Genomic DNA, 24,223 nt, shown 5'->3' on the forward strand with positions numbered 1-24,223 from the left:
TTTGAAACCCTCTTGTCCGATATCGTAGTAATTGTCAGGTGCCCAAACCTCCAGTTCCTGTGTTGTCCCTATTTTAACAGAAGAGTTTAATTATGGCCCGAACACGTAAGACCTGAAGACAGGGTAGCAGCCACGGACAGGGTTTGACAAGATCTGTTCGAACGGGGAGCAGTTATCTACCTGCCAACAGGAAACAAGGATTCGGCGAGGTGATGGTCTACTTGTCCAAACTCTGTATTTCTTGGGAGAGAAGACAGCAATGGGCGCCATTTCCATGTTTTCTCCCGTTTTTGAAGAAGCTGACATGAGGACTGCCATCATGGGATTACAAAAGCCCGGCAGATCCTTGCCCCTAACAAGAAAGCAGATCCAGGATATTCTGTGGCTTTGCCTTTCACTCAGCCCCCTTCGCTTGGTTGATGGGCTAACGACCAGAGGAGTAAAGAAAAGAGGGAAGGAAATATGTATTTCTTGAGTACCTACACCGTGGTAGATAATACACGCGAAATTATATTGTCTTCACCTGACAACAACCTCACTGAGAAAAGATTAACCTCTTAAGAAAGATTAGAATGGTCTAGAAGGATCCATCTCATTATTTGTAATTCCCCCTTTTCAATACAAACTAGGCTGATGCTGGGACAAAGCCATGTGGGAAACCACCAAATCTTTGTGGAACGTAAACATCCTTAATTCAGAGTGTCATTAATTCTCCAGCCTCACCTCACCTCTTCCCAACAGGGTTTTTCCTTCTGATGAAAAACAGAGCATCAGGCTCTTAGGAGATAACTCCCAAACTCAGCTACGAATTTCTAAATGTCATTCCGTTTCTGCATATGGGGCTTTATTCTTTTTCCTTCACCAAAGAGTGTTTCCTATTGCCCCACCCCACAGGGCTGCTTCTCGGGGTAACTAAATAACAACTGTTAGTCACTATGCATTTTCCAAGGGATATTATGAACCGATTGTGTCAAACAGGGATCTGAATTCATCCCCTCCTACAATTAAACCTCCTGTGGATCGGGAAGCTGGCCTTGAGGACTCCTCCCGGTCCTACTGGGGCCACCAAAGCCCATCCCAGGGTTGCCATTCCTCTGCCTTCCTGGAACAAAACCTCAGAGTCCGTGGCCGTTCTTGGCTCCCCCTCTCACCCTTGCCTCTCACCCAACGGAACTGAAACTTGAACTTCGGCTCCGTGTCTTGAGCTCCACGTGAAGAAGACAAGAGCCTGCCGTCTCTCCTTCAGGTCCCACCGCAGCTCTCACAGTCAAAGAGTTGCCACCGTATCTTTATTGCGTCTCCAAGTGAGGAACAGTGAATAACTTATTACACACAGAACACTCTCCTTTGGAGGACAATGTCCACTTGCGGGACATAGGTGGTGAACACAATGCAGAGCTATTTACAGAAGCTGAGGAGCAAGGGGCTGAGAGAAGGATCAGTGCCAGGAGTCTATAGCAAGAACAGTGCACAGATTCTCCTGCCGAAGAGAAATCGGGCTTCTCCCCACTGGCGAGCTACAGAAGAGGGACTTCTGGTGAAGCGTACAGGGGAGCTTCAGTCTGGGGATGGACAGCATATTTGGGAATGGTGACCTGTGAATTGGTGCTGCGGACCCACAGGGGTCCTGTGGTAGCACCAGAGATGAGAACGTTTAGGGTGACCTTGAGCCTCTCCTACCCAGGCGAGAAGGGAGGGTGCCAGTGAGTTGGTCTCCAGTGTAGATTTCAGCAGGGACAGGCCTTGGCTGTTTTTGCCCAGATTTGCCATTCTGCTCCGGGCCAAGCGGTCCTCACAAAACCCGTCTTGAGTTAGAAAGGCTGGTACCCGCAGCTAACTGCGCCAGTAAGCGGTCAGATGAGCAGAGCTCTCATCGCCTGTGAAATGACTGGGCACAGTGAGGGGCACACCCTGAGTTTGCCTGAGACTCCCTCCCGCTGAAAAGATGGATCCTAAGTATGGGACGAAGGAAAAACCCTAGAGTGCTGTGACCTGCCGTCCTGTTAGCCCCCCAGCAACTCCAGAAGGGAAGGAAAGCTCGTCCCAAAAGGTTCTGTACGGTTTCCTTAGGCGACTCCGGGTGTAGCCCACATCCCTTTGAACCCCCCCCCCTGGTTGGCTGACTTGCTGTGTTCGCCCCACTCTTCAGAATAGCTAACTGCCGCCTTTCCTTCCTTCATAGTCATTGTAAGGGCTGGTCCGAGTCTGGGCCCGCGGAATGGAGAAGTCCTTTTGGGAGGTCCGATTCTGAAAAGGCAGCAACCATATCGTTAAACCCACTCCAATTCCCGGATATTTCCACAGAGCTCCAATCTGGACGGGAATCTAACTCTCTCCCCTTCTCCCAACCCTCCCCCTGAAGCCCTGCATTCCAGGGTCCTGTGCTAACCCCTGAGGCAGATCACGGGAAAGGAAGACACCGCACCCTTTCAAGGTGGCCTTCCAGGAGCCATGAGAGTGGCTACAGCCCGTGTTCCCAAAGGACAGACATTCCAGGGGGGGCTGACGCTGCTGGTGTAACAGGAGAAAGAAACCATTTACCTGCAGCTGAAAATGGGTGGCGTAGGGAGCATAGAGCGTGTCACCTAGCTCTTCAAGGCCTGAAAGAGAGGGAGAGGGGGGATTACAGTGTTAGGGTCCCCCCACCACATCATGCTTCTGCCTGTGCCTACCCCAATTCAGTCATTTATCCAAGCGTCTATCTTCCCAGCAGACGGCGAGTTTCATGTGGGGAGAGATTGTCCCAAGCCCAGGGCCAAACACAATATTGGTTGAATAAATGAATAACCACCAACATAGGGTCACTAGGGAAGCACCTTTCCCAAAACTTTCACTGGTGGCGCACCTCAATCCAGGACCACTTGAAAAGTACCCTTGAAACCAGTCCTTTCAGACAGAGCTGTCCAAGCGCTGTCAGTTACCTACAGTGAAGCTCACTACGGATTTACCCGCTTCCTTAACCACCAGCAAGGCAAGAAAAAAAAAAATTTATTACTTTCTTTGGGAGGGGGCAGAACTTATGAGCAATTGTTTTCTCGGTATTTGGGGAACACTAGAGGGATTTAAACTCTGGAACAGAAGAGTAAACGCATACAATTGTCGTGAATACAATTTAAAGCAATCCATTTACCTGTTCCAGTGTACTGAGATTTCCCACCAAGTGTACCTATTCAGTTTACTCCGTGAACACCTCAAATACTTTCTCTGTGTTACTGTGGAGAATATAAGGATTAATCAGACGGATTCCTGGCCTGAGGCTGACACTGGAGAGCAAGGGATATACGACAGCTACACAAATAGCTATGAAATGAGACAGACTCTGATAAGAGCATTTCAAAGTTCTACAGCATGTGGGAGGAGTGAATAAGGAGACTGGGCAATGTGTGCTCTGGAAAAGGGCAAGAACAGGGCACAAAGGCATGCCTGGAGCCTGGACACACAGGCAGGGAAAGGCACTGAGTGACTTGGTTTGTTTGGACGGAGAGCACAGCTTCCGTGGTTGTTGGGTTCTCGCTGGGAAAAGCCTCCCTAAGTCAACATGGTGGATCTTAGACAGCCAGCAACGTCTGCGAGCAGGAACATGTAGTAGCCAGAGAAGTATTTTAGGGGAGAGGAAGGGGACGGGTGGCCTACAAAATGGATGGAAGGAAGGATGAAAGGGAGGAATCGCAGCTAAGGAATGATAACAGGGAGTCCAGGAGCACGGTGACAGAGTGAAGCCGTGAGAATGGACAGGAGTGGATGGGTGCTAAGACATCCCCTCCAGCCGCCCCTGTTTCCCTTTGGCCTTCCAAGTGCCCCGGAGAGGAATCACAGCTCCCGTGAGAAGCACCAGGAAGCTGTGCACCTCGGGCTTCAAGAGCAGAGGAAACTGTCAGCTGAACCTAAGAACCTAGCCTTGGAGGTCCCTCACTCCTCTCCCGAACTCATCCCCCCCCCCCCGACCCTGAGGTCGGTGTAAACCTCAGGGACCCTTGATTAGGTCCAGAGAGCAGGGGACACCTCACAGACCAACGGATAGGTCCCTAAGAGCAAGGGCAGTCTCTAGCTGTCGGTGTAGCCTCTTTTTGTTGAGAGAACAACAGAACACCTGGTTACTCGTGACTTCAGGCAAGAGCAAAATCATTGGATTCTTTTATGTCAGATACAATCTCTTCCCTCCCGTGGGCCCAGAGACACGCAGTAAGATGTGGCTGTGCAGGATAAATCAGAACCCTCAGTAACTTTATGGAGATTTCTTCGGGTTTGTGGTAAAAGGGCTTTCTCCCTCCTCTGTGCTCTGTGCCTACCGCAAGGAATCATGGCTTGGCTTTCTGCATTCAAATCTATAAAGGCTTCACGTTTCTGGAAGGAACACCCAGCTATCTTTCATAAAGAACACAATCTCGCCTACAGGTCTCTAGGGATGTTTCTAGTCATTCCTTTGCCCCAACTTATTTTGACTCAGAGAAACCCACAGGGTATTGTGTAGAAAGTACTAGATAAAGACTCCAGAGGCCAGCTTCTAGTTCTACTAGAACTCTAACCAGCTGGATGAGCCTTGGGGACCCTGTCTGTTCTGTCAGGGGTATGACCTGGATAATCGTGAATGTTCCTTACAGTTACAATATCCTATGATTCTGGGGCGCCTGGGTGGCTCAGGTTAAGCGGTTAAGCGTCCGACTTCAGCTCAGGTCACGATCATACAGTTTGTGAGTTCGAGCACCGCATCGGGCTCTGTGCTGACAGCTCAGAGCCTGGAGCCTGCTTCGGATTCTGTGTCTCATTCTCTCTCTTCCCGTCCCCCACTTGTGCTCTGTCTCTCTCTGTCTCTCAAAAATAAATAAAAATGTAAAAACAAAACAAAACAACAACCAATATCCTATGATTCTCTCCCATCTTCCTACAAGGAATTCTCACCCCGCCGTGCTCTGTACCTTGAGTGATTTCCTCTTGAGAGTAGGCTCTGTTCTCCACACCATAGCTCTGCTTCATGAGCTGAGGTTTACAAAACGCATCCTCAACAGGGTAATCCATGGGGTTCCGTTGCTTCGTGAGCAGCTGAAACTCGGGCGCAATGTAAGCCAACAGGAAAACCCAGCCATTGGCAACCAGGGCTGAGCTGAGGGTGGTCTCATCCCACTCGGGGCCAAGGGCAGAAATCAGGAGCAGGGTGATCCACGTCACCCAGATGGCAATGGAGAGAACCATGGTGAGGAAGACGTGGACCCCGTGTCTCTTCCAGCCAGTGAAGGATCCACAGAAGATGGAGCAGGACGTGAGGAAGGTCAACGCCATCAAGAAAAGGACATAGGTGAGCAACAGGACAAAGTCTTCATTGCGCCGAGAGGCAGAAAGCTCAGAGAAGATGGCGACATTGGTCCTGTTCATGGTGAGGACGATGTACTCGATAGCGATGACGTCCTGCACCAGGCTGAAGCCCACGGCCAGGCCCAGCATCACCAGCAAGGACAGGGGCTTCCTCCCACGCACCAGCTTCGTCAGGTTGAAAGCATGAGCCAGCAGGCAGGAGAAGCAGAGGGAGAAGAGGACGCCGAAGAGGAAGAAGCGGGTGGGCCCTGTACTGCCATCGAGTTGGATGATGAAAGCGAAGGTGAGGCCGAAGATGCCCAGCACACCCAGCAGGAAGAGAAACTGGGTCGGGAGCACTTTTCGCCTGTTGGAGTCCTGCACCTTGCAGATGAGGATCAGGAGACCGAGCATGAAGGCCACCGAGGTCGCAGCCCCCACTGCGGCCACCGCTTCTAGGACAATGCCCCAGATTTGAGTGGTATCACAAAGTCTGTGGTACTTAGCGTCCAGGCTTGAGCGGCAACCACTAGGGGATGTCGTGGCCATTCTGGTCCTGCATAAACGCAAAGTTGGGGGGAGGGGCGGTGAGTCTCCTAACAAACTCAGACAGGCATAGGGGACCCAAAAGATTAGGGAAAACTTTTACATGTTTGGCCGGGGTTTTGTCTCTGAACTCGCTACGTTAGATGGAGCTACTAACTTTTCTCCACCTCTCATGGCAAGTTCTACAGACTGATGGAGGGAAAAGACAAATCTCTCCACAATTAAACCATATTAATATGTACCCTGATGCCAGACGACTCAGTGCTCTGCTGAGGAATTTCAGGGTCTCATTTCAAAAAAATATGTCACAAATACCTTGCCAGGGATCCTGATACTTTTGGCTAGTATTTTCTCAGGAATTATTGAACATGAAAATCTCTAAGCTTAAAGCTTTAATCATAATTTGCCAGTCTCAAGGTTTTCTCCACCTTTGCCTCTGTTTCGGACATTTGTAAGCATCCCATTCTTTCCTGTAAATCTCTCTACAGAAGGCCAAACATTCCCTTCACCACCATGGGATCCTCGACTTCAGCTTTGCTGTCACATATTACAAGGGTTTTTCCCCTCCTTGACCTCTCCTTGACCTCCCAGGTCCGCTTCCTTCTCTGCTCCCACAGAGAAGGATGGGTCTACTCATTCCAAAAAGCGATGGAAAGAGTCTTCTATGTCAGAAAGAGTTCTTTATTAACTATCTGTAAGGAGGGACACCCTGAAGGACACAAAAACAACGGTGGATAATCCAATGAAACATATTACGAATAGCTAATGCTCATTTTTACTATGGATCAGAAACTCTTCTAATCACGTTTCGTATATACTAGTTTAATTTCAAAGCAGCTCTAGGAGGTAAAAAAAAAAAAAAAAAATAGCCCTGTATCACAGATGAAAAAACTGAGGCAGAGACAGGTCAAGTTACTTGCCCAACATCATATACGAGGAAATAGCAGAAGCAGCATTTGAATGTAGGTCAAATTCTAGGATCTATGCTCTCAACTATTGCAGGTGCCACCACTCAAGTGAGTTCTAGTTGGCCTTAAATGCAAACTGAGATACTGTCATTCTCTCTGTCTCTCTCTCTCTTACCTCCTCCCCTTTTTCTCCCTTATCAGATGCCCCATAAGCCAGTTCTGTTTCTGGTCTTGACTCCACTTGGTTCAGCCCCATACAGGCTAGGAGCTCCCAGGGGATAGATGATCCACAAAGCAGGTAATCTGCTCACCCACTCAAAGACAATCAGAGTTGACTGGCTATATAGCAGATGACTTCCTACATATCTCTCCTTGACCTCCCAGGTCCGCTTCCTTCTCTGCTCCCACAACCTTCATGTCAATTTCAGACCCAGCTGATTTCCCGAACCCCATGAAATCTAATTCCTAAGAATTCAGGGCACAGTGGGAAGATAAATTGAGACATAGGAAGAGAGAAGGAGTTTGTACATTTCCCAAAAATGTATGGTTCTCAAACCCCAAAGTCAATGTCAAGTAAGATGCTGAAATTCAAAAGTGCTAAGGCTTTCAAGTTTGTCAACAAAATTTTTTCTGAATTATCTGGCTGTTTATTAGTTTCTAGGACACGATTACTTTTGGTTTGTTGTATGCTATTTGTGCATGATTTTTTTGTGGGGGGGTGGGGCTTTAGTTTTTCTTTTCCTGATAGGATTTCTCACTCAACAATGAAGAGTCCTGAACTGACTAGAAGAGAAATATGGTCGGGACAGGGAGCAGAGGACAGAGGTAGGGGAAGGGAAGGCTCACTGAGAACCGCCCCCCCCCCCCCCACACACACACACAGAAAATCACCTGTGAAAGATCTCGGCTTCTGCTAATGCCAAGTAGGGAGAGCCTGTGAAGAAAGGAATTGAAAGAAGGGAGGCCACTGGCATTGGGAAGCAGGAAAAGGTACAAAACATCTGCCGGATCCTGCTTCTTTCCTTGTAGCAGAAAAAACAGCTCAGAATTTCTTCACCACATGCCCATACACGCTTATAGACAAGACTTCTCTGGCCCTTCATGGCTCTATGGGATTATGTGATCAACCCAATGGAAAAACAACACCCTCCCTTCTTCCATTTTATGTCCTCATGATCAAACCACAAGTCAGAGAACAGCACAGTGAGATATAGAACAGGCCACTGTTCACTGATTGTCCAGGGCAAATGAGCAGCTTCCTCAGTGTAGACAGAATTCCAACATCTGCTTCCCTTAAAGATACAAAATCTGGGGGCACCTGGGTGGCTCAATAGGTTGAGTGTCACTGCACTCTACCCCATGGAAATTATACCACAGTCGCCCCTACCGTGCAGAGCACAGAGCAAAGGATGGGTCTTCAGGGAAGTGCAAAATACGAAAGGGGAGGAAGAAGGAAGGCCACTGAGCTTAGATATAGGCAACTCCTGAAACACAAGGACCCGAAGTCTGATCTGCCTTGCATACCAATGTCCACTCCATGGAGCCAGGGAGAAAGGAGGTGCAGACCCCGCTTACTGGTCCACACCATGAATATGGAAGAGAAAGAACCCCCGTTGAGTTCAAACACGGTGCACAAAAGGGAAGGGACCGAGGCCATGAGCATTTCATCCTCACTCACCTCTCCTCTCCTCTCAGATCAGTCAGAAGGCTGCATCCAGCAAGAAAGGTATCTCACCCTCCCAGCCCTGCCCCGCAACTGTCCCTTCCCCACTCTTCAAGGTAGTGTCGTCCCCTGACGGTAGTCATCATAATCACGGAAAACTATGAAGGACTTTGGGCCTGATGACTAAATCTTGTCAGAGACTGACGAGGTGTTTGCCTGAAGGGCACCTGTGGTGCTGGACAGAGGAACAGTGAGGCAGAAACCTCCCGCCCCCAGCTTAGAGCTCCGGGCCCCTCCCTTGTGGTGGCAGCTTTCCGGGTGGGGGATGCTGTGTGGGGGCCTCCTGGCATCCACAGAACAGAGTCCAACAAGAGCAATGGGCCATGGGTGTGGAGAGGGGAGAAACCCTATGTCCCTCAACTTCGCCTCCACCTCCCATCCCCAATCATGCACAGGAGACGGAGAAACAGTCCCTGAAGTGCCTTTAAAACACTATTTTTAAAGAGATGCTGAAATTTTCAAGCATACTCACAAAAAAAGAATAATATGGTGGAGACCCCTTGGACTCATCCCTTGGTTTCACAAATTACCAACATATGGCCAATTTTGCTTCATCCACATCCCCACCCAGTCACTAGATTTTTTTCTTAAGTTTATTTATTTGTTTTGAGAGAGGGGCAGACAGAGGGGCAGAGAGAGAACCCGAAGCAGGCTCTTTGCTATGAGCTCAGAGCCCAGTGCGGGGTGTGAACACCTGAACCATGAGATCATGACCTGAGCCAAAATCAAGAGTCAGACATTTAACCAACTGAGCCACCCAGGTACCCCTCACTAGATTTTTAAAAAATTTATTTATCCATTTATTTTAAGGTAGACTCTACATCCAACGTGGGGCCCAAACCCCCAACCCTGAGAACAAGAGTCCCATGCTCTACTGAGTTGAGCCAGCCAGGCATCCCTCACTAGATTGTTTTTAAGCAAACCGCGGACATCATATCCTTTCATACTTAAACACTTCACGTATCTCTAAAAGATAAAACTCCTTTTTAACTTAACCACCCTTTAAAAATTAACAATAACCCTTTAATATCAAATATCCAGTTAGGGTTCATATTTCCCAATTCTCTCACAACTGTCCTTTTAAAACTTTTCTTAGTAAATACGTGTTTATCTGAGTGACTAAATTTTTTGGAATTATCCTTACTTCACCTCCGTTAGCCCTCCTCCACCTCTTCCCCTGCACGACAGGCATTGCGCAATGGGTCTAAAGTGTCCTAAGTACTTTGAATTTGGTCAGAGGAAAATAAAACTCACTGGACTCATTAACAAGCAGCTCTGTATGGGGAAGGCCCTGTGTCACCCAGGGAGTGGCCCAGATGAGGAAAAGACACCAGGAAGGTGGCTGGGGGAAAGGACGGGGTTCTGAGAAGCTACGAAGGACTTCTAGAAAGCAAGGTTTGAGGGGGAAAGGGAAGCAATGAGCATTTGGGAAAACAAACTGCCAGGAGCTAGAGAGGAACCTCAGGGCAGGAGCAAGAAAGAGAACATGGAATGAGACCACGGGTTATTTGGCCATCGCTTGTAACCAAAGTCAAGGGCAGAGAGATTTGGGGTCCCATCAGGAAAAGACTACCTCCTACAAAGTCCGAATGGGGGCTGCAAGGAGCCATTTACTCTTGGACAGCTCTGAACAGGGAGAGGACGTCTCACCACTAACTCATTCTCAGCAGGGGTGAGGCATGCCCTTCTGCGCTCTACCCGTTGAACCCTCACAACCACCTTCTGCTATAGCTCATACCCTCATTATCCCTGTCCTCCAACTGCAGCCACTGAGACACAAGTCAGCTGGCTCACCAAAGTCACACCGCTAGGACAAGGCAGGGTCAACTGAATCCAATTCTGAATCCAAACCAGAATTCTAACTCCAACATTACACCCGTAGAGCCCTATGTCTGGTAAGGACTTTAAAGCCAGGGGCCCTGCCATTGGCGAGGGTGAGGGGGGGTGACTCCATTAACACTCGGGCAATGCGCTAGGCTTTGAGCACGGATGAAATCCACCGAGGCACGCGGCCTGCCCTTGTGAGCTGCTCCAGCTGTTCAAGTTACGCATAATACCCTCAGATTCCTGCACACTGGCCACATGCGCTCCACTGCAGCAGGCAGGGCAGGAGAGAAGGCCGTGGAAGAGGAGAAAGAAGGGCAGGAGGCAGCGCAGAGGGCTCCCGTCGGTGAGCCTAAGGCAGAGACACCAAAAGCCAATTTAAGATCCACCTCAGAGCTGGGAAATGGCCTGAGAAATCCAGGGTTCTCAGGGGGGAAGAGCCATAATCCTGCACAAAAGTGTAAGGCTCTGCGTCCTCAGCCCTGCCTGCCTCTTGCGCTTCCTACCATAGCCCTGTTCACACAGCCCTGCAATACCTATTGAAAAGTCTGTGTCTTCTTCCAGACTGAAAGGCTCTTTGATGGCAGGGACTGAGTTGTTAAGTGTTTCTCCCCAGTCTCTAACCTGATAGATGGTAAATGCCTAAGCAGGATGGACAAGTGTGTTCAGGGATAGAAGTGGAGTCTAGGGGCGCCTGGGTGGCGCAGTCGGTTAAGCGTCCGACTTCAGCCAGGTCACGATCTCACAGTCTGTGAGTTCGAGCCCCGCGTCAGGCTCTGGGCTGATGGCTCGGAGCCTGGAGCCTGTTTCCAATTCTGGGTCTCCCTCTCTCTCTGCCCCTCCCCCGTTCATGCTCTGTCTCTCTCTGTCCCAAAAATAAATAAATAAATAAATAAATAAATAAATAAATAAATAAAACAAAAAAAAGAAGTGGAGTCTGCTGGGAGAGGAGGGGATGCTCAGGGGACAGCATGGGTGGGGTGGGTCGTACCTGGTTTCCTTGCTAGCTCCCCGTTCACTGTCCCGAGTCCCAACCTCCCTTCCTCCTGTCCTCCTCATGTGGGCTGTCTAAAACACACTTCGGGTCCGAGGCTAGGGGCTCTGGGCCATGTCTGGAACCATGCTCCTATCTGAATGACGCCAGGTGTCTCCCAGGAAAGTATGAGTCCTGAGATTTCCCAGGAAGCAGAGAGAGATTTACTAGAATCCAGTCCACATTCCCACCCAACTCCCTGATGACTAAACCCTGTACTTGGCAGGAACATGGTACAGTTTTAAAGTATGTAGCCTCTGACCTGGGACACAGGAAAGGGCCTTGAGTCATAAGGGTGAGACCCCCTTCACTTATTACAGCTGCTAACTAAGCTAACAACTCACGGTCCAATAATCCAACAACACCTACCACACAGACCTTGAAGTCGCCTGGCGCTGTCCTAAACCCTTCTGGAATGAGTCAGGGCATGAAAGAAAAAAAAAAAAAAAAAAGAAACGTTAAAAAGAAAAAAGAGGGGGCGCCTGGGTGGCGCAGTCGGTTAAGCGTCCGACTTCAGCCAGGTCACGATCTCGCGGTCCATGAGTTCGAGCCCCGCGTCAGGCTCTGGGCTGATGGCTCAGAGCCTGGAGCCTGTTTCCGATTCTGTGTCTCCCTCTCTCTCTGCCCCTTCCCCGTTCATACTCTGTCTCTCTCTGTCCCAAAAATAAATTAAAAAAAACGTTGAAAAAAAAAATTAAAAAAAAAAAAAAAAAAAAGAAAAAAGAGAGGGGAAAGGGAGAAAGAAAGGACAGTAAGAGGAAGAGGTGATAGGGGAGGAAGAAAGGCAAGGAGGGAGGGAGAGAAGGGAGGAAGGGGGAGGCAGGAAGTCACTTCCTGGGCTCAAGACCAAGCCCTGTCTTCACCCCGCCCTTTCAGAAAGAAGGGGTTTCAGCTGCCTTCTGTGTGGACACTATCTCCAGGAACCTCCCTCCCCTCCTCTGAAAAATGAGGGTGGGGTGCTGAACTCGATGGTGTGAGCCCACCTCCAGCTTCACTGTTCATCCCTCTAGAAAACTCCTTTTAGACAATTCCCAAATCTCTTTCTCCCTCCCCCTCATTCTTCTCCTCGCCCCACCTCCTGTCATTAAAAGGACATGCCCTGCCAATTCCTAACCAAACCCCAAAACAGGGCTGGAGGTGACTGAGGGTCCGAGCGCAGGCCAAGCAAGGAGAGGGCCACCAGGCAAAGGCTCACCTGTAGGACGAGGCCACCAGGTAGCAGAGCAATACTGACCTTAGACCCGGGCCCGCTCTTGCCAGACCCAAGGCCCTAGCTGGTATGCAAGAACAAATGCCAGCATTGATGAGTCCCCCAGCTTCCCCAAGACTCCTCTCCTCTTTTCCCAGGGGGGCGAGAATGGGGTCTAGAGCTCCTGATGCCCAGACCTGGAAGGTTGCCCAAGCTGGTTGCCTGGGCCACACCCCCCTCCACCCCACCCCCACCGTATCTGAGCGTGAATAACCTGGGGCCCAGAGCCTAGCCAAAGCCAATCTTATCTTCCTCCTTATGAGACATATCTCATTCTTTCATCTGAAAATGAAGAAGACAATACCTACCTCTCAGCGGTGCCTGGGGAATGATACCAAATAACTTTAGTGTTTGTTGAAGCTGAGTCCCCTCTACCTGAGCCAGGAAAACGTGTGATTTTCTAGCATTTTAATTTTCTCTCTTTTTCTTGAATTGCCTCATTCAATGTAGCGCAAGAGTCCCAATACAATTATGAATAAAAATAATGACTCCGGCCACATCCTGAGTTCCCCGGAGGTAGGCACCCTGCTGAGGGTGTATGTTTTTGTATGGATTCTCTCATTTACATGTTTTCACATTTATTGCTTCATTTACTATTCCTACAACCCATTTTATACGTGAGAAGACAGACTCTTAGAAGTTACTGTGCCCAGTTTCACAGAGCTGAGAAGACTATCCCTTTATGAGTGGCCTTAATCATAATGTAATTTTTCATTTCATCTCGAAATCACGGTGATGAACTCTGAAGCTTTGCCCCCCAACTCCTGCCTCTCCACTTAAACCGGCTCTGAGAAGTCTCCACAGTGAGCAATACTACACTTGATCAACACGCATTTAAATGCCCACTCTGTGGGGCGCCTGGGTGGCTCAGTCCCACTTTGTCTCAGGTCATGACCTTACAGTTCACGAGTTCGAGCCCCACGTCGGGCTCTGTGCTGACAGCTCAGAACCTGGAGCCTGCTTCGGATTCTGTGTCTCCTTCTCTCTCTGCCCCTCCCCTGCTCGCTTGCCCTCTCCCTTTCTCTCTCTCTGAAAAGTAAAAATAAACACTAAACATTTAAAAAAAAAAATAAATGCCTAAAAATAAATGTGTTAGGTACTGTGCTAAGTCACACAGACCAAAAGTAGGTCTACTGCCCTGGGACACCCAACAGAGTCACGGTGACATACAAAAAAGGAGTCACGGGCTGTGCAGAGAATGCTAAGTGCACATGGAAAACAGTGATCCATTCTACCTAACGGGTTTCTTTTTTGTTTTTTAATGCTACAGAGACCAGGGAGGTGAAGCATGAAAGATAAGCAGCAAAGAGTGGGAGATTTTTAGGAAGGTAGGTTAGTTCCCAGATTTCTGGCTTAGGCAACTGCGTGGAGCCTAGAAATGCAGGCGGGTGAGGACCGATGCCAAGCGTGGTCGTGTGGAATCTAAGAAGAATATGGAACGTGCAACTGGAGGCATCCAGAAAGGACAACACAAAGTCCTCCTGAGAGTTTACTCCGGGCCACACATTCCTGCCTTCTCACAACAACCCTATTATTATGTCCCCTTTCTGCAGTTGAGGCACAGAGAAATTAAAATAACTTGCCCAAGATCTCACGGCGCTTAGAAGCCAGGCTCCAGGACCTGGTTGTGCTGACCCCCTCTGCACTTAGACATGCAAGTCTGAGGCTCCGGAGAGGTTTGGGCTGTAAGTACAGAGTGGGCCTAGAGGAGGTATCTGAAGCCTTGGGAGGAGAACAAGATCACACTGGGAACAAGTACGGTGGGTAGGGGGCCCAGGGCAGAACCAGGGGAACACCATCTCCCCAACGCAGCGGTCGACAAAAGATGGTTTAAAACTTGATCAGGGATTGGGGCGCCTGCGTGGTTCAGTCGGTCGAGCGCTCGGTTGATTTCTACTCAGGTCACAATCCCAGGGTTGTGGGATGGAGCCCTGCATGGGGCTCTGTGCTGAGCATGGAGCCTGCTTAAGATTCTCTCTCCTTCTGTCCCTCTCCCCTGCTCATTCTCTCTCTAAAATTTAAAAAAAAAATTTTTTTTTCTAACGATCAGGGGTCGGTAAAAAAACAATCATCATAATAAGCCTGAGTGGACTGGTTTCCCAGAAGCCAAGGAGCAGCTTCAAAAAAAAAAAAAAAAAAAAAAAAAAAAATTGGTCTGTAAGGGGAACAAAGAAGGGAAGGCTTGGGAAGGGATCTTTGAATTAACATATTAGCACCTTATTGTCTGTTATAACAGATTCAGTTCCAGAGCTTCATGGCTTTTCTCCAACTGGTCCTCCCAACCCTTCCTAACTCCCGGCCCCATCTCCATGCAAGGCAAACCAATCTTCCAAGAGTATTTCTATCCAGAAGGGGATTATGACAAAGTCCTGCTTTTTGCCTCAGCACGTGCATTGTTCTCCCAACCAGAAAGACCCTTCCCCTCCTCTTCACAATCCATTTACCATATTGCTTTGAAATATAACTCAAAACTTACCCCTATCTTGAGGTAATAATAATTTAATAATAATAATTTTAAAAATTATTAGTCCCATCTCATTCTAAATGTATTCTAAACTCTCGTCATAGTTTTCGCGATTAAGTATTTCTTGGTACTCAAGTTTTTCCACATATATGTTTTATACAACACATTAATATCAATGCTGACTCAACTATCAGATAACAAGCTTTTTAAAGGAAACAGCAAACTTTCTATTTGTTGGTATTCTCCTCACTACATGCTCTGCACAGGGGTTGCTGAGCAAATGTTTTGGACTAAGACTGGCCACTGAATATCTACTCAAAGCAAGTTATTTATTGGCAAGTGTGAGTTAATGGGGAAGAAGAATTTTGGAAGATGAATACAAGCTGATGCTTATCCTCATCTTTTTATCTAGGCTGAATTCTAAGACAAGGGTGGAGTCTCAAGGGAATGTCTCTGCCCATGATGAAGGATTAGTTATAAGTGGAAAGTGTCTACAGGGAAATCTCCAGGATCCCCTGTTCTGGGTAGTCATCCTAATTCTGATGACATAAAAGTGATTATGGCATCAGCTTATGAATAACCTCTGAATAACATCACTGAATTGAGTTCCTTTTGTAGTAACTGAGAGAAAATAAGTTACCTTACCACCGTAGGCAGATCTAAACAAGCATAACTACAGTGTATATCCCAGTTTCTTTACTTTCGGGTAGTTCCCTGGAGACATTCCATACCATCTCCCTCCATTCTAAACAAAGCATATGAACTTTAGATTTCTGTGAAATAAATTGCTGGAATATAAAATACTAGAAATCTTTAAAAGAAAATAATATTTTGAGTGAAACTTCCAAATATTTTAGGCCCAGGATTTTAAGAAATAAAATTTCCAGAAAATAGGTGGATAAAGTAAAGTCCATACTGGTATACCAGCTCACAGCTCTCAAAGATGCCTTCTTCTAAATATTTTATATATAAAAATAACATATTCGTGTTCAATCCAACAAGTCCCAAGCTAAACTTATCATCTTTCCTTACAAGCCTGTATTTCCAAGCCCTAAGAATGGCATGACCACTCACTTAGCACCCTACTCGATCTAAAGATACAACATAGACTACCTAATGTGGGAAAAGATTGAGAGAGCAGACCATGTGGCCAAAAATTATATGGCAATAGCAAGCAACAATTATTACAATAAATGTAAATGGTAACTTTTTCATTTTGAAAAAAGAAAAAACAAAGGCAAAATGTAAATAAACACAAAAATAAGCAATAAGAAACAGTGTTTCTTTAGCAGGTATTATGTATCAAGTACAAAATTAAATAGCTTGCTGAAGGTTAGAAAATTAAGTAAGAGTTGAAGTATTAATATCACACAAAGTTTAGTTAAGGCAAAAAGACATTGTAGGAACCAAAAAGCTTACTTTATAATCATTAAGGATACTCCACATTGAAGATACAACTATCATAAACTTTTATGCACTAAATAACATAGCACCAAAATACATAAAACAAAAGCTACTGGAAATACAAGGAGAAATTAAAAGAAATACTATAGTTACAGGAGATTTTAATATTTCTAGGAGACTTTCATATTCTTTATCAGTCCTTGGCAGATGAAATAGAAGAGTAATAATACAATAACTTTTTATAAATGTTCTATGGACACTTTAATTGAAATAGTCTCTATGTTCTTATTAGATCTCCATTGTTAATCATATAATTCCGATCGTCTGTATCTGTGATCAGCAAACGTTTTCTGCAAAGATCCAAATAATAAGTAGTTTAGGGTTTGCAGGGCTGAAAGCAGCCCTACATAATGCATAGAAAAATGAGTATAGCTGTGTTCCAATAAAACTTTATTTGCAAAAAGAGGCAGTGAGCTGTGTTTGGCCATGGAACTAGTTTACCAACCCCTTTCTATATGACTGCTTCTGTTGAAATGGTTATGAAATATTTACAAAAACAGCATGTTTTAAACCACAAAAAAATCTGAAATTCTAAAATAAGAAACATACAGATTATGTATTCTGACCACAAAGCAATAAATACAGAAATAAAAGTAGAAACAAATACACCAAACTGCTCAGAAAATCTGAGATCCTTCAGATGAAAATACTATTCAATTCATTGTTTTTTAAGGTCCTAATATACCAGCACATCATTTCCTGTCCATTTCCTCAGCTCAGTCTGGGTTTTAAACAGAACTGGGCCTGAAGGCAAACTTCCAAAATGAGAAGAACGAAATCACAGTCAAAATTCATCTTCAATTTTCACTAAGTAGTGGAACACTAAGAAGCAAACTCCAAAGAAGATTCCCAAAGGGACACATGCAGATACAGAGGGGCTAGAATCTCAGCCATGGGAAGGAGATGGGGGCCTTGCCTAGACCCCTTAGGAGGAACTCAAGGCCCAGGCCCTGGCCTCCTCACAGCTGCAGGTTCCCGCAGAGCCTGGATGAGAAATCAGTCTTCTGACTCAAGACTGAGCGCACTTCCCAGAAATGTCACGCTCATTCCTATCTGCCCTCTGAGCACACATCTGGCCATATCCTCAGAGGAGCCTTTCTGCTTCCCAGGTAACGCCACTGCTGACTGTTCCTTTCTGTCATCCCATCCCTCTCCTAGTGATAGCACACAGACCTGGAGGGGGGGAAATCTGACCCCCATTCTCACCCCTCCCATGGGTCCCAGCCCAATGTATCTGAAGTGGTTCAAGTATTGCCCTTCAGGAATGAGCCCACATTGGTGTCTCATTCAATTGAACCCTTCAACAGTTGTGGCCTTTACAAACCCTCTAAGGAGAAAATCAGCCTGGAAAGAAGCCAGGAACAGAAAAGCCTTCCAATTCTTTGGTCCTAAGCAGGCTTTCTCTATTACTAGCCCTATGTTACCCCCCCCCCCCACCACCACCACCACCACACACACACACACACCCTTCCCCCAGTAGATGTTTAAGGGAGTATCTTGGACAGCTTTGGGGCCATACCTGGGTCCTATCTAGTTGTTGCCAGAAAGTGGGCTGTTATTGGATATTCAACTTCCATCAGCCCCAAGGTTCCTGAGCAACTCAAAGGACAGCCAGGGAAGGAGAGCTGTGGGACTGACAGCCTGACACTCTCATCAAGAGAAGGGGTGGCTTCAACGATCTGCTTCCCAAAATTCACAAGGGTCTGCTTGTTGTGAAAGGAGAACACAAATCAAAACTTTTCAGTACCTGAGTGAAGTAGCAACTGTCACTATGTCCCTCCTCCTACCTCCCTCCACCCCCAATCCCATCCTCTAAAAATCGGTCTCCTTTTCTCTTCCCTAAGTGTGATCCCCAAGCTGCTCACGTGCCCAGCCAGGATTCCACCTGCTAGGAGTTTGTAAACGTGTCTGAGCACAAATATTATCCCGACTAATTTTTTTGCTCTCCGCCTCTTTCTCAGCCTGAGAACCTCAGGGCGGGAATTCTGAGTTCAGTTAACCAAACTAGAGAAATTCCATTCTTGGGTTGTTTTTTTTTTCTCACAGCCAGCTGTAGTCCATTACCAGGAGTTCTCTTTTCTTGTATCCCACCCCTCCCAACGCCGCACTCCCCCAAGGATTTAAATCTGGAGGCAGAGGGCGCCCCGGGCCGCGCGCGCCTCACTCACCCTTCTGCCCTGGCCGTGGCGCGTGAACTTGGGCTGCTTGTTTCGCGCGCGTCGGAGGCGGCACAGGAGCCCCTAGCTGCTGGAGAAGCCCGCAGGCAGCTATCCCGCCCTCGCAGCGCTGAGCAGTTATAAAGGCAGCCGTCGCCGGAGGGAGGGAGCAAGCGAGGGGGTGAGCAGAGGGACACGGGGCGGGAGAGGGTCAGGGGGAGAGGACACGCCTATTCCAGTTCCGCGGCACTGCATGCTGTTATGAAAATAAAGTCCCCGTGCCAGGGTATGAACCAAAAGTCGCCTGACGTCAGCGGCACAGTCACCCTTGAAGCGGGGGGAGGGGGGGGGGATTGGACAGGAGGAACCACCCCCCGGGCCCCCGCCTGGCGCATCCAAACTGCTGCGGGACGCGCGCACGGGCAGGTCCCAAGGCCCCGGGGGGAAAAGTGGCCAGAGGGGACCTCTCGTTATCGTCCCGCAAGCTGTCACGTCCGGGGCGGGGGTCGGGGAGAGCCACACCCGCCCTCCCCGCCGGGCACCCCTCTCCGACAAGGGCCTGGGCCAGCCAGGTCGTGGCGCCTGGGTTAGCTCCTGGGTCCCACGGTCGGCGCGTGCGCGCGCGTGTGTGTTAAATAGGAAGAGCTGACCTCCAGGTGGCCCTTCCTGCCGTGGTGCGGGAGAAGTTCGATTTCCTCACCTTTCCTCTTAGCTTAGCCTATCACTCTCCCCCAGCCAGGCGGAGCAAGGAGGTGACCGCTCTCTCTGGCGCCCCAGCCAAAGCCAGGTCGAAACCAAGGAAGATTCCTCGGGGTCCGGAGTCAGCTCCGCAAACTCCACCTGTCGAACTGTCCTCAGATGGGCAGCATTAGTGCCGTCCCGGGGTGGAGACCTCACTACCTCTGTACTTCCCTAACTACCTCTCTAAAAGCCTTGACCAGGCAGGTTGATGAGAATGGGGACGCCAGATAAAATTATGAAATAAAGGAATTTGCCTTTGGTGTCCGGTTCCGCCTCCCTCGCTGCCCACTCCTCTTCCATTATCAAGCCAATCCTACTGAAATTTGTCTTTGTTTACTTGTCAAACAATCCTTGAGTGGCTACCCCTCAGTGTCAAGGCTCAGGCAAGGCTCTACCCCAAAGCCTTGGGGGAGGGGGAAGTTCTGTGCTTTTAAGGTGCCCATTGGCACTCCTGGTTACTATGCATGTGAATTAACAGGAAGGTCTAGGGCTCCCCAGCTTTGTCCTCACACCCCAAGTTACCAGGATCTAATGGGCTTTTAAAATGTGACTTTATTCGGTTAATTTCACTCCCAAGAATCCACAGCCAATGTCTTGAGTCTTGGAACATTTTCCTTGAGACCTGCAGCCCAGGGGGCTGCAAGGGCCACCCACTCCTCTCCCCAGACTCACAGGGTGTGGGGGCAGGGGAAGGGGCAACTGAGAGCCTGGTGGAAATGACAGTGTATTTTCGTGTGTACCATTTGCTAAGTGAGACCTTCTCTCAAGACCTCTGTCTTCTTGTGTTTAAGGAGGAAGTTGGACTAGACCAGCCTTATCCAACAGATCTACCATTCAAGTGACAAATGCAAGCCACATATGTAAAGTTAAATTTTCTAGCAGCCAAGGTGTGAAGAGCCCCTAGTCCAGGGAAATGGGGCTCAGCCACAAAAGGGGCTGCCCCCTCCCACGTTTCTGAAGAATCTGGTGCTAATCCGTTCCTAGAGGACCTGCTTCTAGGTCAAGGTTTCATACGCAGAGAAGCTTCATTACTGCAACCTACTGAAAGTCAGCCCTAGGGGCGCCTGGGTGGCTCAGTCGGTTAAGTGTCCGACTTCGGCTCAGGTCATGATCTCGCAGTCCGTGGGTTCGAGCCCCGCGTCGGGCTCTGTGCTTACAGCTCAGAGCCTGGAGCCTGTTTCACATTCTGTGTCTCCCTCTTTCTCTGACCCTCCCCTGTTCATGCTCTCTCTCTGTCTCAAAAATAAATAAACGTTAAAAAAGTTTTTTTAAATAAAAAAAGAAAGTCAGCCCTCCACACAAAGGTTTGTAAAAATAATAAGTAAAAATAAATACAAAATAAAAAATTTTCTAGAAGCCATATTAAAATAAGTAAAAAGGGAGGACACCTGGATGGCTCAGTTGGCTCAGTATCCAACTCTTAACTTTGGCTCAAGTCCTGATCTCACAGTTTGTAGTGAGATCCAGCCCCCTGTGAGGCTCGCATGGAGTGTGGAGCCTGCTTACGATTCTTTCCCTCTGCCCCTCTCCCCCACCCCCACGGCTTGTGCTCACTCTCTGTGTGTAAAATAAGTAGTAAAAAGGGGGGATTGCTTTTAATACTTTAACCCAATAGATCCCAAACATCATTTCAGTATAATCAAGCTTTTACAAAAATCTCAGTAAGCTAACTTACATTCTTTTGTTTCAAGCTAGGTCTTCAAAACTTCAGTGTATATATCACCCTTAGCACTTGGGAGTTTGGAATAAACACACTGCAAGTGCTCAGAAGCCCCGTGTGGCTAGAGGCAGCTGAGGCATTTTAGGACCCTGAATCACCATGCCTCCAGGTGAGGTTGGTGATGTCCAGAAAAAGCCGTCAGGTCCAGGAGGGAGTCAAATCAGAGAGAACGTGTCTTCGGGGATTTCTTCCCCTTTTCTTGTCTTCCCTGGGACAAGAAACTCCGGGAAACCTAATGAGCCGGGGATGAGGGCGTTTTGTTTTTCCTGTTGCTTTCTTGTTCTCTCGGTGACATCTGGCAGGCTGCGCGTGTGAGAGCTTTGTGGGGAAAAGCTGCCCTTGATCGCCTGCACCCACTATTCTTCACTCTTTTAGTGTTCGTTTAAATTCCAGCTAGTTGACACACAATACAATGTTAGTTTCAGGTGTACAATTCAGTGTTTCAACACCTGCATCCAACACCCCGTGCGCATCTGGACAAGTGCCCTCCTTAATCCCCATCACCCATTCAGCCCGTCCCCCAGCCACCTTCTGTGGGTGGGACCATGAGTCTATTCTCTACAGTTAAAAGTATGTTTCTTAGTTTTCCTGTCCCCCCCCCCACCCCCATGATCTTTTGTTTCTCAAATTCCACAGTATGGAGGTTCCTCAAAAAGTTAAAAAACAGAACTACCCTTTGATCCAGCAATTGCACTACCAGGTATTTACCCCAATACACCCATTATTATTCACTTTGCCACTGACTTCAGAGTTCCCTCCTTGTTCAGTTACCACGGTGTCTTCTACTCTCTGCTTTTAACTTCTTTTTCTCCTCCCATCCCTTTATCAATTCACCAGCCCAGCAGCCGGCCTGGACACCCCAGAACACAAAATTTAAGGAAGCACTTAGCCCCGAGAGTGAGTGCCTCCTTAAATCGTGAGCCCCTGAGAGTAAGACTTGCTTACCTCCTCTAGCCCCAGCCAGCCCTGTCCCAGTGCCCCAGAATCCCCTGGGGTCTGGTTGGGGGCCAGGGGGGTCGAAGTGAGTAGGAGGGTGGAAAAGCTTAGTAATTTTGAGATGCCCCTGATGGGGACGGGTTGGGGGCCAGTAGGGGAAATAATTCATTTAGTAGGTCTCTTTTCCTACTAAAACTGTCTGGAGAACAAGGTTGAAGGCCCTTGGAAATCAATAGAAGAAATGGTATAAAGGGTGTCTGGAGACTCAGGTATGACTCCAACTCTAGTTAGCCTCCTTTGAGTGTTACCTGGCTTCAAGTGACAGGTAGCATTGTTAAGGGACACAGAAGGGAAGCTCACATGACTGGAAATGAGGTGAGAAGAGAGAGCCTCATAATAAGGGTGCCTTGTTCCCCCAAAAGAGAGGCTGGTCTGATGCTGGGGAGGACCTTCGTTCAGCTGCAAGGCCGGCAAGGGGTCATTTTCCATGGGATGGGCCCAGGTCAGCCTCCGTCTGGGTGTCCCAGCGCCCAGTCCCTGCTGACACCTCCCTTCCCTACCCCACCGCCCAACATCGCCATGATCCTCACTCTCGACTGCAGGAATAAACCAGGAACCAGCAGCGCCCTCCCTGGTCCTGGCCCTTTACCAAGGGAATTGTAATTACTGTTTGGAATTCAGGACTGCTCAGGCCCAGAGCTCCCCTTTCTTTCCCTTTACTTCTTCATTCGCAAGATAGGAAGGTGCCACCCGTTCCCCCTCCCTGGCCTCGATTAAATCTCACTTAATTTAACTTCACTGAAGCACCTGAGTCAGTTGGAGAAAAGGACAGGGGAATTTTGCTCTAATGGAATTGACTAGTGACCCACAGCTCCCACTCTCCCTGTGAATAGTGGCTTTTCCATTCAATCGCTAAATGATACAGGAGGCATTGGAGAGCCAGCTATGTACCAAGCACTGTAGGGAATATAATACAAGAATGAGAAACAGGCTCCTTGGTCTCTGTCCCCTGAAGGGAATTTCCAAGTTTATTCAGCCATTTAGCAACGGTGGGTGATCTTGTGTATGGCTGGGGTGGGGGGGGGGGGGGGGGAGGGGGTGGGCGGGGGACTCAAAAGATAACTGCCTCTATGTTGCTCAGTTTGGCAGGGAGGTAGCCAGTAAGGAAACAAAAGCAATGCATTGTGTTAGGTGTCACATGGGAGAAATACCCAAGGACCACAGCTGGGCACAAAGGCCCCAGGTAGCGCCCCCCACAGCATTCAGGGTAGCCCTCACCCGGGGGAGAGGCTTCAAGGGTGAGTGAGAGCTTTTCACATGGAGAGGGAAGAGGGCTGAGGAACAGGGAGTGCGTTCCAGCGAGGAGGGAACAGAATTTGCCAAGGCACAGAGGTGTGTGACAGCCGTGCCCATTAGTAGATTGTGAGCACAAAGCGTGGGCAGTGGGGCATGAAGTGAGACAAGTAGACAGTGGCCAGACTGAGCGTGGAGTCCCAGACTCCTCTTTTTTTTTTTTTTTAAAGTTTATTTATTTATTTTGAGAGACAGAGCTTGTGGGACAGGGGCAGTGAGAGAGGGAGACCAAGAATCCCAAAGGCTCCACACTGTCAGCACAGAGCCTGCTGTGGGGCTGACGCTCACTAAATGCAAGATCATGACCTGAGCCGAAGTCAGACACTTAACGGACTGAGCCACCCAGGTGCCCCGTTGCAGATTCATCTTGGAAGCAGAGGTCACTGAGGCGTGAAGGAGGGGACCGACCTGAGATGTGTGAGATGGACAAGCCACTCCAGTGGCCCTAAATCCAGTGACTTGTGTCTTTATAAAAAGGGGACGTGGAGAGAGCAGACCCAGAGGAGACTGAGAAGAAGGCCGAGGGAGACGGGCAGAGCCCGCACTTAAACTGCCACAGGCCAAGAACACCAAGGGTAACGACAACCGCCAGCAGCTAGGAGAGAGGCGTGGGATAGTTCTTCCCTTGGAGTTCCAGAAGGAGTTCCTGCCAGTACCTGGATCACAGACTTTTAGCCTCCAGAACTGGAAAGAATAAACTTCTGTTGTTTTAAGCCACTCGGTTTGCGATACTTTGTTCAGGCAGCCCTGGGAAATTAATACACCCCTGCGACGTAGGCCGTCTCGTGTCTGCCGTGGGGTTCTGTGAACTGCTACG

At 48.4% G+C, this 24,223-nt stretch overlaps 1 protein-coding gene across 3 annotated transcripts; it reads right to left on the bottom strand.

The window, feature by feature from the left end:
• Positions 1 to 1,270: 1,270 nt before the first annotated feature.
• On the bottom strand, positions 1,271 to 18,910 carry GPRC5A (G protein-coupled receptor class C group 5 member A). Of its 3 annotated transcripts, XM_058743623.1 has the most exons (5): positions 18,669 to 18,910; positions 18,020 to 18,203; positions 4,917 to 5,845; positions 2,542 to 2,600; positions 1,271 to 2,247 (listed from the first exon to the last, which is right to left on the bottom strand). In XM_058743623.1, exons 3-5 carry the CDS (start codon positions 5,836 to 5,838, stop codon positions 2,155 to 2,157), a joined length of 1,074 nt encoding a protein of 357 aa, XP_058599606.1. In that variant the 5' UTR covers positions 5,839 to 5,845; positions 18,020 to 18,203; positions 18,669 to 18,910; the 3' UTR covers positions 1,271 to 2,154. The 3 variants fall into 3 exon arrangements, with proteins under 3 accessions (XP_058599606.1, XP_058599605.1, XP_058599607.1); XM_058743622.1 differs by lacking the exon at positions 18,020 to 18,203 and having other exon boundaries at positions 18,669 to 18,909; XM_058743624.1 differs by lacking the exons at positions 18,020 to 18,203; positions 18,669 to 18,910 and adding an exon at positions 11,693 to 11,733.
• Between the last annotated feature and the right edge of the window lie 5,313 nt (positions 18,911 to 24,223).

This window comes from Neofelis nebulosa, chromosome 8 (genome assembly GCF_028018385.1).
Source record: "Neofelis nebulosa isolate mNeoNeb1 chromosome 8, mNeoNeb1.pri, whole genome shotgun sequence".
In the NCBI taxonomy this organism is placed as follows: domain Eukaryota; kingdom Metazoa; phylum Chordata; class Mammalia; order Carnivora; family Felidae; genus Neofelis; species Neofelis nebulosa.